Source organism: Carassius gibelio, chromosome A9, assembly GCF_023724105.1.
Source record: "Carassius gibelio isolate Cgi1373 ecotype wild population from Czech Republic chromosome A9, carGib1.2-hapl.c, whole genome shotgun sequence".
NCBI classification, from domain to species: Eukaryota; Metazoa; Chordata; class Actinopteri; order Cypriniformes; family Cyprinidae; genus Carassius; species Carassius gibelio.
Window position 1 is genome coordinate 4,302,448 of NC_068379.1, and position 14,074 is coordinate 4,316,521.

At 36.3% G+C, this 14,074-nt stretch overlaps 1 protein-coding gene and 1 long non-coding RNA gene across 5 annotated transcripts in view; one reads left to right on the forward strand and one right to left on the reverse strand.

The window, feature by feature from the left end:
• The first annotated feature begins 4,669 nt into the window (after positions 1-4,669).
• LOC128019475 (nuclear receptor subfamily 1 group I member 2) overlaps positions 4,670-14,074 on the forward strand; it is a 30,117-nt gene continuing 20,712 nt past the window's right edge. Inside the window, exon 1 of the mRNA XM_052605477.1 lies at positions 4,670-4,946. Within this exon, the coding sequence (XP_052461437.1) occupies positions 4,944-4,946 (3 nt within the window). The 5' untranslated portion in view covers positions 4,670-4,943. The remainder of the gene's footprint in view (positions 4,947-14,074) is intronic.
• Positions 6,011-8,854, reverse strand: LOC128019476 (uncharacterized). 4 transcript variants are annotated; one of them, XR_008185170.1, is made up of 5 exons: positions 8,780-8,854; positions 7,363-7,423; positions 6,961-7,118; positions 6,777-6,869; positions 6,011-6,222 (listed from the first exon to the last, which is right to left on the reverse strand). It is a non-coding gene; the product is annotated as an uncharacterized LOC128019476 (long non-coding RNA). The 4 variants fall into 4 exon arrangements; XR_008185172.1 differs by having other exon boundaries at positions 6,961-7,148; positions 8,780-8,822; XR_008185171.1 differs by lacking the exon at positions 8,780-8,854 and adding an exon at positions 8,011-8,731 and having other exon boundaries at positions 6,961-7,148.

Consider the following 14,074-nt stretch of genomic DNA (forward strand, 5'->3'; position numbering starts at 1 on the left):
GGATCATTGTTAAGTGTCCTTCGGCAAGGCTGCCAGCATTGGCTGTTTTACAGCATTTCCTTTGTCACAAACAGAATCAGTCTGCTTTAATCGGCCTGTTGTTGTGTCTTTCTGTCTGTACACGTGCAGGAGGAACAGCCAGCAGTCTGAAGAGATTGTGACAGAACTCGTCTGCAGATTCTTCATTCCTGAGGTGCAGAAGATTACCGTCAGAGAAAGAGGTGGGTTATTCAGTAATGGCAGAAAATCAGTAAATACATAGTATTACATGTAGTATTTAATCTTTGAGTGTACAGGATGTGTATGTATCTCAGTGGGAGTCATGTGACTTGTGTTATTTCCCATGATCTGTTTTTTATTTCCCATATCTCCAGTGTTTGCTGTGTAATAAAGACCCTGTTCTTACAAAACACAAACTCTCGGTCTACAGCTTGCTCAGTTGACTTTGATCACACGGCTTTAAACAGGGGATGAAAGAAAAAAAATCCTGTATAATTTGAAAAAGGGATAGCTTACTAAAAATGTACATTCACTAACTGGCATGCCCTACAATACTGTTTGATGTTATTTCTTCGGTGGAAAATAAAAGCAGGACAAAGTTACACAGAGCTTTCTATACATTAAAAGTGGATTATGAGCCATGACTGTCCACCTTCACAAAGAACAAGAAGCAACAAGAAAATCTCAATAATTGTGGCTCATTGCTCAAAAAGTAATTTGATGAATGGTGCAGATGAAAGCAGTGACATTTATCAGTCTCCCGCTACGATCCTGGCAGGAATTAGTCATTACATTAGACTTTTAACAATACTGTGTTTTTTTATATAATATATTATGACTTTTCTCTGTTCAGCAGGTCAGATAACAAAATGAAATTGTGTCAAAACTGTCATAACACCAGCTCTGTTGTGAGCCTGACTATTACTAGAAAGCACATAACATACAGTTTTGTTCAAAATAATAGCAGTACAATGTGACTAACCAGAATAATCAAGGTTTTTAGTATATTTTTTATTGCTACGTGGCAAACAAGTTACCAGTAGGTTCAGTAGATTGTCAGAAAACAAACAAGACCCAGCATTCATGATATGCACGCTCTTAAGGCTGTGCAATTGGGCAATTAGTTGAAAGGGGTGTGTTCAAAAAAATAGCAGTGTCTACCTTTGACTGTACAAACTCAAAACTATTTTGTTCAAACATTTTTTTTTTCTGGGATTTAGCAATCCTGTGAATCACTAAACTAATATTTAGTTGTACGACCACAGTTTTTTAAAACTGCTTGACATCTGTGTGGCATGGAGTCAACCAACTTGTGGCACCTCTCAGCTGTTATTCCACTCCATGATTCTTTAACAACATTCCACAATTCATTCACATTTCTTGGTTTTGCTTCAGAAACAGCATTTTTGATATCACCCCACAAGTTCTCAATTGGATTAAGGTCTGGAGATTGGGCTGGCCACTCCATAACATTAATTTTGTTGGTTTGGAACCAAGACTTTGCCCGTTTACTAGTGTGTTTTGGGTCATTGTCTTGTTGAAACAACCATTTCAAGGGCATGTCCTCTTCAGCATAGGGCAACATGACCTCTTCAAGTATTTTAACATATGCAAACTGATCCATGATCCCTGGTATGCGATAAATAGGCCCAACACCATAGTAGGAGAAACATGCCCATATCATGATGCTTGCATCTCCATGCTTCACTGTCTTCACTGTGTACTGTGGCTTGAATTCAGAGTTTGGGGGTCGTCTCACAAACTGCCTGTGGCCCTTGGACCCAAAAAGAACAATTTTACTCTCATCAGTCCACAAAATGTTCCTCCATTTCTCTTTAGGCCAGTTGATGTGTTCTTTGGCAAATTGTAACCTCTTCTGCACATGCCTTTTTTTTAACAGAGGGACTTTGCGGGGGATTCTTGAAAATAGATTAGCTTCACACAGACGTCTTCTAACTGTCACAGTACTTACAGGTAACTCCAGACTGTCTTTGATCATCCTGGAGGTGATCATTGGCTGAGCCTTTGCCATTCTGGTTATTCTTCTATCCATTTTGATGGTTGTCTTCCGTTTTCTTCCACGTCTCTCTGGTTTTGCTCTCCATTTTAAGGCATTGGAGATCATTTTAGCTGAACAGCCTATCATTTTTTGCACCTCTTTATAGGTTTTCCCCTCTCTAATCAACTTTTTAATCAAAGTACGCTGTTCTTCTGAACAATGTCTTGAACGACCCATTTTCCTCAGCTTTCAAATGCATGTTCAACAAGTGTTGGCTTCATCCTTAAATAGGGGCCACCTGATTCACACCTGTTTCTTCACAAAATTGATGACCTCAGTGATTGAATGCCACACTGCTATTTTTTTGAACACATCCCTTTCAACTAATTCAACTAATTGCCCAATTGCACAGCCTTAAGAGCGTGCATATCATGAATGCTGGGTCTCATTTGTTTTCTGAGAATCTACTGAACCTACTGGTAACTTGTTTGCCACGTAGCAATAAAAAAATATACGAAAAACCTTGATTATTCTGGTTAGTCACATTGTACTGCTATTATTTTGAACAATACTGTAGGTATTTACTAGATTTGAACAGCATTTAACATGGTATAACAGTGGTACTCACCAGGTTTTGATTTAAAACCCATTGGACATCAAGTGGTGACCCATCACAGTATTCAAATGGTTTATTGTACAAAAGCAAACAAAATGTCCTCAAATCAGACACTGAAATTAATATATTAAATTAATAGTACTCATAAACAATTAATATAATTTATGCAACCAGTAATTTTTCACTCAAAATACTTTTTGGAATAAACACAAAAGTAAACCCAAATATAATATTTTCTGAAAGGGTTAGTTCAAACAATAATCACAATTATGTAATTAATAACTCACCCTCATGTTGTTCCAAACCCATGAGACCTCCGTTTATCTTTTAAAAACATAGTTTAAGATATTTTAGATTTAGTCTGAGAGCTCTCAGTCCCTCCATTGAAGCTGTGTGTACGGTATACTGTCCATGTCCAGAAAGGTAAGAAAAACATCATCAAAGTAGTCCATGTGACATCAGAGGGTCAGTAAGAATTTGTTGAAGCATCGAAAATACATTGTGGTCCAAAAATAGCAAAAACTACGACTTTATTCAGCATTGTCTTCTCTTCCGTGTCTGTTGTGAGAGAGTTTACTGCAGTTTAGTGATATCCGGTTCTTTTTGAACCAGTTCACCAAATCGAACTGAATCGTTTTAAACGGTTTGTGTCTCCAATACGCATTAATCCACAAATGACTTAAGCTGTTAACTTTTTTAATGTGGCTGACACTCCCTCTGAGTTCAAACAAACATATATCCAGGAGTAATTCATTGACTCAAACAGTACACTGACTGAACTGCTGTGAAGATGAACACCGAGCCGAGGCAGATAACGAACAAGAGTCCAAAGAAGAGAAGCTAAACTCCAAAGTTAATGATTACACAATAAAACCAGCATTTAATTAGTCTGTGCAACTTTTTCCACATCAATAATGTAACGCATCAAACTCTAAAAGTAAAGAATAGCTTAAAAGCAAAGACTTTAAGACATCTTCATTTTAGTTTTTATGGGGGGAAATGAATAAAGACCATCATTTAAAACTATTTCATGTTAAGCACTAATAGTCTTGATTCTCTGACCATTAGGTCCATTAGATCCTGTCTGAGAAATGGGCTGTATCTCCTGAAATTATAGCACGATATGGTAGATTTATTAGGCCTAATCTTTGTTTTTTGTTGTGTTTTTTTTTGCATGGCTCAGCTGATCTGTAGACATTATGTTCCTTCTTAAACTACTTAAATTCAAGTGTTTTTGAACCTTGCCATCTCAAAATGGTTAACATGTTTTGCGCTCTGAATATCTAGATCATCCATGTAATCCACTTTGTATAACACCATGCATCTAACTGAATGAGAAATAACCAGTTTAGCATTCCTAAAGGAAATACCAATACAATAAAAGAGTTGAAGTCTTATGTAACTTCTTTTGGCAGAGATATAAGTAGTGTGCTGTTACAAATTCAGCCATTGCCTAAAGTGTGAATATGTAACTATAAAGGGTGACTATAAAGGGAAAGGATGACGTGTGTACTTTCTGGTGTACTTTATTTTTTCCTGTGAATTATTTAAACAGTTTTAAAGCACACAGCAGTTGTATGACTGTGTGATTTATGTTGTTTAACTAAAACTAAAATGATCAACTACATTATAAGTAGTCTGTATTTTAGCTAATTGCCATGCTTCCTTGTCAGATTTTTCTATACTACCTCCCATTAAAACAGATGCAGCATAATTCGATAGTGAGAAGTGCTATCAGATTTTGCTTTCAGCATGATATTATTAATAAGGTGTGAGGCTTTATTAACACCTACACCTACTGCAATCATAAACCTACCCATATAGAAGAATAAATACAGTGTTGGTAGCATAATTTGATAGGTAGCATTATTTGTCAGAACACCTAGCCTAAGTTTAATAATGAGGGGTGCACTTGAGGAAAATTAATACATTGTTGGCTTATAAACACTACCTATACTGCTGTAGAAGTAGTTGCATAATTTTCTATAAACAAATTGCATAATACTGCATTCAGTTTGCCCCGCCTGTGATTGGTTGTTCTTTCCTCGACATTCACACGATCTGCTCTGTTGACCTAACAGGAAAACAAGCAACGGCATTCGCGAGGAGGGCATACATGTTTTCTCGCGTGTCGTTCTCAGGACATCTGTAACCAGGAAGTACGTCTCTGTTGGTGCTCGATCACTTGTGCGTATTATATGCGTTCTTTAAAAGCAGGACTGTAAGACTGTAAGTCAGTACATGGGATCGGATCGAGTCATGACTGACGTCGGAGCTCGGTGGACACGGTCATGTTGAGGCATTGCGAGCATGTCCTGCTGATGTGACATGGTAAGTGCGTTTGTTTTTATTTAGCTGATGGAGTAAAGTAGATCGCGAGACGTGACAACAAAGTTGAACGTGCTCTTACAAATAATACTGCCGCTTGTAAACTATAGGAATGAATGTGTGCATGCTGTGCGTTTGACAGGGTTCCAGTCTACGGTTACTGTTTGATGGGATTGAAATATCCTGTACTGTTGAGGGGTCGTCTCGAAGGTCAGATAAAGCAGACAAACTTCTGCTGTCAGCATAACCCGCATTCATTCAGAAATATATTCACTATAGCCTATATTTGAGCGCGATGCACAGGCTACATTTATTTGAATCTGTGCTGAACTTGACCTGTCGATATCAATCAGAACGATGGTCTGCGCAGTCTGTTAACTTTAACCCAGTGCCCCTTCACTGATGTTTTATCTTCATTCGTATGTGATATGCTTTCACGTATCTGTTCAACAAAATGATTAAAAACACTGGCAGTCGGTCATTATCACTAATATTATCCTTATTAATCTGTGATTAAATTTACTCACCCTCATGTCAAACAACCTCTAAGGTATTTTGAGATTTTTTTTTTCTCCATTCAGTGGAAGTGCGCCAATGTTTAGTTCCCAGCATTCTTCAAAATATATCTGTGTGTGTGTGTGTGTGTGTGTGTGTGTGTGTGTGTGTGCGTGTGTGTGTGTGAGAGAGAGAGAGAGAGAGAGTGAGTGAGTGTGTGTTACACTGAAAAAAGTGTTTCATTGGATCAAAGTAAAAAAATTGCGTCAACTTGTTACATCTAATTACTTTACTTTTTATCAACTTAAAATTTTTACTTTGAAAAGAATTAACTATCTATTACTTAGCCAAAGCAAAAAGTATCTTTGAATCAAATAATATTCTTAAGTTTAATGAGATCTCAAATTATACTGTGTCTTAATGTTTTTTCTTTGTATTAACTTAATTATTTTACTTTCTATCTAACCAAATATCCAAACAAATACAATTTAAAACATTGATGTAATATGAAAACAAAAATTACTTTCAGAATGTGCAATTTTATCAACTAAGATGAATGACTTCAAGCATCAAACATTTGACAGTTTATTTTGTCATAATAACATCCTGATACAAATACACATGCACAGGCACATGCAACAGAGGGCAATTAATTGAGTACTTCCACACCGTCAATGACAATGGAAATGTCCAGTGCAAGACTAAGAGCATCAGTTTCACGGATCACAAAAAACGCCATGGTGGTCTTTTCAAATTCTCTCTCTGCTTCCTCCCTCTGGTCAGCCTAAAAACATAGGAGAGAGTAAATTGAGGGAATGTGAAAAAAAAAATAATAATAACAAAAAATATCCCTTCATCTGAAAATTCCAAAATTTATTTAGCTTTCCTACTATGGAGGTCAATGTAGAGCCCAAACGTCTGTTGCTAACTTTCATTCAAATACCTTCATTTGTGTCCAGCATAAAAATAAAATGTAAACGGCTTATTACAAGAGTAGAGTAAGTGATGAAAATTTTTGGGTGAAGATGTACTTTTACACTTTCTTTAGCTTTGAAAATGCTTTTAAACACTTTGTACAAGCAAACGCTCGTACAATGTGTTGACCATTGTAGATAATCACAGACATATTCGTGGAAGAAAGTCACACAGGCTGATGTGTAAATGATAACACAATTTAGTAATTTAACTATAAAGTGATATGTCACTACCAAATCGAAATTTAGTTAGGATGCTTTGAGGGCGAGTAAAACATAGGGAAATGTTGATTTGGTAGTGAAATATAACTTTAAGGCAAACATGGTTGTAGAATATTTCAGTAGTTTACATTGTCTACATTACCTGGTATTCTTTGATCAGACAGCTTGCATCTTCACCAAGGTATGTGATCAGGCACTTCAGCAGGCACTCTCTTCTGATGTCTATGTCCAAACTCTACAAAATGTTCAAGATGTATTGTTTTTATTAGACCAATACACTACTAAATTGATCGCCACAAGCAAATTTGTTTGCATGTAACCAATACCTGATCCATAACTTTAATAGTGTCCTTAGTTTTCTCACGGAGGGCTCCACCTTTGCTCCTAATAACCTGGAGAAGCTGAGAGCTGTCTGTCTGTCCAAAGAGGCCATAAATCTTGATTGTAGAGGTAAGGTCGTGATGCGAAAAAATTCTGCATTAATCTGTAAGAAAGAGAAACAGAAAATAGACTTCTGAAAAAAAAAAAAAAAATTACTTTGAGGACTAGTTGTAAAAGACATATGCACACAATGCATTAAACAACAAAACATATAATTAGGGCATCCAAGACATTTTCACATTGAGTTACTTGCCAATGAGAATGGTGAGGTAGAGCATAGGAGAGAAGAAAGATAAATAACAAAACTTATCCTCCAAAGCTAAAATTAAATGGTGCAAATTACTTACGTTTTTCATGTGACTGGATTATTCAAAACCTGTCCTAATTGTTGTTCAGCAGTACCCCGTCCTACAAAAGACAAAATGAATTAACCACCTGGCTCACATAAACAGATCACTTATTTGCGAGTATGCTGGTCGACACAATAAGTTAAAATAAGTGTTTAGGCATGTCACTAAAGACATGTGTTTGGGCCTTCATGTAAAGCTAATGTTAATCATGAATGAGAGACCATACAAGTAGGCAGAGCGAATAACTTGCGAACATGAGTTTCATAAATCAATAAAAATCATCATAATATATATCTTCATAAAAACGTTAAGTCTATACAAGTGTCTGAAGCGTGCATGTACTTTATACATGTAAGGTTAGCAGTACAGTATCGCACTCCAGCATACCCGAAACAGTCTTTATACTACGTTTCAATATCAATCCATCTCACCTGAAGCAGTTTTCTTGTATTATTTTATTTCCACTCGGTTTAACATTGTAATGAGGGAAACGTGTAAACCTTCTAAACGATTTAGAGCAGTCAAACTAGTAACGTTACGTTAATACTAACCGTATGTAAAACACCAGTAAAACATAACATTTTATGAAATCATACACGTATAATTTTAATAATACGGCCCAGATGTACGTTTAAAATTACTTACCAATTTTCTTTATTCACGTTTTACCACGCCGAGTTCATCCATGCGGTTTAACAAGAATGCTGAACGTCCTCACGCATGACCCCGGATTACGTTATAAATCACGTGACAATGGGAACCAATATTTTAAATTTCAATTTACAGAAATGTATATTTTACACTAACAATACATTCTTTTAATTTTAAATTGACCAAATATTTACATAACACTGATGGCTAGACAGAAAATGTAATGTTTTGAGTTAGATCAAGTAACGTTATAACGACTTCTTTAGAGTAATGACATGCCATGTGCACTTTTTTTCAGTGTATTGACTCAAATCTAATGTACTCCCAAAAGTTTACACTCTCTTAATTCATAAGTCACTGTGTTATATTTAAGCTAATTAAGACGGACATTTTCGACATATTTTGTGTATATATTTTAATATTCAAACGGCAGGAGACAGTGCTGACGCTGTGGGTCTCGTGCGCGTGCCTCCGGTGTACAAGCACAGAAAGCCGTTGTGGGATTAACGATTTCAGTTCTGTTTCGCGGCTAATAGCGGTTTTAAAATAATCAAGCTCTTAATTTTTCATTGATCCATGATTCTTTGCTCACTCTAACGTGTCAGTAACTTCATGCAATCCGCCCAATTAAAGATGCGTGGGTGTATGTACATGTGACAAAACACACCCATAAAACAGTTAACTTATTCAAACGCATCATATAACGTTACATATTTATCAGATGCAGTTACAGTAAATTAAAGCATTTTGTATAGTTACTCACCGATATTGTGGAACTGCTGTCAGCCGCAGTCTGGATGTGAGGGAAAACAAGATGGCCGTCGATCGTAAAATTCTCAAACCCAACCTCGATTACGTCAGTGGTCACGTGGTTTACACAGAACGCAAAATTATTGATTTGATGGGTAGCAAATAGTTTAAATTAAACCAACAAAACTTAGATTTACTTTAAACTAAAGTAAATAATTTACTTAAGCTCAAGAACAAGACAGAAAATTAAATAATTTAAGTCAGATTAAGTATAAAATGTGCTTTAGAGTAATGACAGGGCTGTTGCACTTTTTTCAGTGTACACTGAAGAAAGAAAGCCAGGATTGTATTAGCATGTAAGTAGTAAATATTTATTTATTTATTTATTTATTTTTGACTACCCATTTAAGTTATTTCTTATTCAGACCTTTGTGTCTCTTGTGGTTAACTGATTTCCCACCGAAAAATATAGTTTTAGAGACTTGTTGGCTGTTGCTGACCAAAGCTATTTATGTTTATAATGAATGCTGAAGTCTTCTAAAGCCATGCACATTTCTGTCTGTAACAGCGCTGAGATGAGATCTCTTCCTTTGTATGAAAAGTGAGAGAGAATGCAGACTGACCCCACCATGCTCAGAATGACCTGGATGAACGGTCACTATTCAGAAATATTTGACTGAATGCCTTGACCAAACCGATTTATTTTTTGAGAGCGCTGTGCATTGATATGGAGCAACTTGCGAGTCAGGCTAAATCGGAAAAAAAAGAAAACCTTCAAGCTTTGCGTGTCACAGAAAAGCACACAGAACGAAAGCCGAACAATGTGTGCAGATGCTCAGTTAACATATTAGTTGTGTTTTAGAATATATGTCAGGATGTATAACTGTTTGGTTTTAGCAAAAACACGTGTGTACTGTGTTTTATTTTACTCACAGAATAAGAATAAATCTATAAAGAAGAAATGTTTTTGCTAGATGTCTTACTGACATAGTATCCAGGGTGTTGGGACAAAAACAATGCCCATTACAGCCGGCCTGTGAAATGATAGATTGCTGCATTACTTTTAGACTGGCTCATATTGAATCTGATTTTTGTGTGTGTGTGTGTGTGTGTGTGTGTGTTTTTTTGCAGCATCGCAATTATAACCAATCAATCATTATAACCAATCACACACATCTATGTTAAGCTTATGGATGCGAAGTCCAGTCAGAAGTGTTTAGATTAGGCACTGCTGAAAATGCCAGAGTTTGGTTCAGTGTGTCTGCCTCAGGAAACCTTTGCAAACTGGAGATCTGTTTCAAAGAAACAAGTGAATGAATAAATAAAAAAAATAATTACCACCGGAAATTGATAAATAATGCAAATAATGGAAAAGTTTGTCCCTGACCCTGACCTTATTTCTTATGAAACCTTATAAAAAAAATAAAAAAAAATCAATATTTGCTGTAGCTTGTTTAATTTAGTCTAAATATCCGACTGCTTTGTGCGGTTTGTACTAAGGGCCTGTTTCTAGCGTGTTGACCTTGTTGCAGTTATAGCTAAACATGCTTTTGCTCAAATGAAGATTTCTGTTGTTTGGACATTCTGTAGAATTCCTTTTTCCGTAAGGAAATATAACCCTAAACTGGTAGCCTGGAGCTAAATACACTATCTTAATAAATGAGTCACATTTATGTTATATATACTATGATAATAATGATACACAATATACACAACACGATGTCAAAGAACCAGGAAGACACACCAAGGAAACTATCTTTCTTTTGGGAGATAAGATTAAGTGTCCTGCATTCTCAGAACATTAATGATATTGAGAGAAGAAAAAATATTGAGAGATGTAATTGCGTTTTCAAATATTCAATAAGACTTTACACTTGTGCATTGTATTGAAATGCACAGGCTCAGTTTTACGTTATCTGTTATCTAGTAAAGTATAATTTTTGCATACTGAGTTGTGAATGGTTTTGTCATCCTTGCATGTATTCAAATGTTTGTAGCTGCTTTTACACTTCACAGTGACTATGTGTTGACTCTTGTGTGCTGTCGACTGAAATGAATACATACTGATTTTCATGAGAATGACAAAGCTCTTCTGATGCTGCATTTTATCTACATAAAATCAAACACTGTAGCTTAAAGCAATATTTCACTAGACACAACTGTCATCAGTATTAGAGTCCAAACCAGCCAATAAAAACACCAAGAGTAATCCACACAACCCCAATCCAGTCCATCAATTAAATTATTGTGAAGCGAAAAGCTGTGATTCTAAAACAGCTAACATTTCTCACTCTCTCTCTTTTTTTTTTTTTACAAACCTGTTCAAATGAAGAAACAAACCCATCTACATTTTGGATGGTCTGAAGGTATACATTTTCAGCAAATGTTCTTTTTTGCTTGAACTTTTAAGACTTAAATGCTTATTTTGTCTTACAAGCACTGGTATTTCTTTAAGGAAATCCTTTGATCATGCCGACTGTAACCTACTGTAATCGCAATGATCTTTAAAAACTCGCTTCCAAATTAATCTTGTTACCACTATATTTATTTTAAAATCTTTTTTATATCCCTCCATGGCATATTTAAGTCCCACTTGAATGGTGGTCCTTCTGTGTCCAAAACTGATCTAAAACATCTTGGGACAAGGTTTTTACACTGACAGCTGTCATTTTAAGACAGCCAGCAACTCAGTTTGTTAGACAAAGCAGTGCTGCACTTATAAACACTACTTTAAGTAAGGGATTATCCCACTTATTACATGCCTACTTGCCACTTAAAGGTGCTGTAGGGAACTTTTGTAAAAAAAAATATTTTTGACATATTTATTAAACCTGTCATTATGTCCTGACAGTAGAATATGAGACAGATAATCTGTGAAAAAATCAAGCTCCTCTGGCTCCTCCCAGTGTCCTATTGCCATTTGCAGAAACTCCATCGCTCCCGGTAAAAAACAACCAATCAGAGCTGCGGTCCGTAACTTTGTTTGTGTTCAAAATGTAGAAAAATGTATATAATAAGCGAGTACACCATGAATCCATTTTCCAAACCGTGTTTTTAGCTTGTCCTGAATCACTAGGGTACACCTATAATAAGTGTTTATATTCAGACTATTTTAGATAGCTTCGGGGGTACCGCGGCGGAGTAACCCAGTACCTTTGTGATTCTTCATAGACATAAACAGAGAGAAGTAGTTCCGGCTACGATGTTCTTCCGCAAGACGCAAGCAGTTCTGTTTAATATCTGAAATATCTGAACGCAAAGCTTCCATGAAGACAGCAGTTGTGACCAAGCGACAAGTTCAAACTAAACTAGGAAACTGTGCAGTCAAACGAATTAATAATCAACATTTCACCACATACATAATTAGGTTGATAAAACATATTTATTTAAAACTAAATCTAACCAGTATGTTATCTTATTATTGACAGTGTACATATTGTCAGCAATACCACACTTACACAATACAACACTTCTAAATTGAATAAAATGGGTAATGATATCCTTTATATTTTATATTTAACTTTATATTTGAAATGCATTTTAACATTCACTGCCTTTATTGCAACTTGCTAGGTTATATTTTTGCTTAAACATGGTTAAAACATGTTTACTGTATAGTGGTAATCATGGAAACCTACAGTCAGTTTAGTAAAACCACCATGGTTCATTTTCACATGGGACTGCAAGGCAAGACAGGCAGTTGCATGCATAAAATGTAAACTTTTTATTCTGATAGTATGATTTATATTAGCATTACAGAATAGAACACGATCAATTTTAACTTTTAATGTTCATTTTAAATAAATGTAATTGCACAAACAATATAGGCTACAATTACAATTTGTTAATTGTGAAATAACTCAAATATATAAAACGTTCCCTAAAGTATCAATGGTTTCTTATGAAACTTTTGGGAAGTGCAGCCCAGAAGTGAGTGAATGCTCTTAGAGATCGATTAGTTTTTTTCTTGCAGGCTTTGCGTGTGTTCAGATGAGCAGGAAACTAGTTCTTTCCCACACAATTTTTCACTAACCTAGATTAATGTCCAATTCAAAACATTTTGTACACATTTATTCATTTTTGTTAAATAAAGAAAATCACTGGTAAAAACAAACAAACACCTAACCATCAACACTATTGATACTCGCATCAGTATCGATATATCAATACTTCAGGATCAATACGCCCATCCCTGGCAAATGAGCCTTTGTTTTAAGCTTTTTATTTACTTTTTTTATCAGCTCTGTGGAATACTTGATTCTGATTGGTCAGTTGTGCCATTCCAATGTATGTAATGTTATTCCTCGTCAACAGCCGTTAAAAACTGATAACACAGGCTCATCTTGTCTGAGATCTAGAAAGGAGGACCCAATTGCAGTGAAATATAACAAGGTTTTATTGACAAGACAGACTGATACAAGGAGGAAGTGAAGTGCACAAGATACCACAACAGGAACACAATAAACAGGAACAGCTAGGGAAGGCCACTGGGAAGGCTTCAGGAAACAACTGGCAGAATACTTTGGCAAGACCAGGCTGATAGAGAAGACCACACAAGGCACCATAGAGCAGAGCTCAGAAACTTGTTGACCACCGACTCTGGAGACAGACCAGATGCCAGGCAGGTAGAACCCGGGCAGGACACATGGGGACAGGTCAAGAACTCGAACACAAGACTAGACAGGACAAAGCTCCACAAAAACACAAGTTAAATCCAAGACAAATAATATAAACCAATGAACTAATAAAAGTAAAGTAACAAAATAAGAAATTACCCATTTAACCAACTTAAGAGAACGATCAAACAAAACCATGAATCAGGACTAGAAAAACAAAATGAATATTACAAATAAAAGCAAAAAAGCTAAAACAAAAGGAGCAAGACAAGGAAATGGAATTACAAGGGCTAGACAAGAGCACAAGACCAACCAGACAGGGAGACACGGGCACAAGACCAACCAGACAAGGAGACATGAACATATATTTCAGCCACATCCACAGACAGAGACAGAGGGGGTGAGAATGACCACGGACCAGTAAACACAAAAGGGTAAGGTGCACTATAAATAGGGAGGAAAATACATGAGGGACAGGGGAGCACAATTAGACCAACTAGGCTAACAAGAGGGTGTGGTAAAGAGGAAACAAGGAGGAGGGGCTAAGGAAGCACATGGACAAGGAAAACAAGGCCATGTGCTGAAAGAAGACATAGACACAAGAAAGAAAACACAATACAAACAGCCCCCTCCCAATGGACGCCTCCTGGTGTCCACTCCAACGGTGGGGTGAAAGTCAGCATCATAAGCGG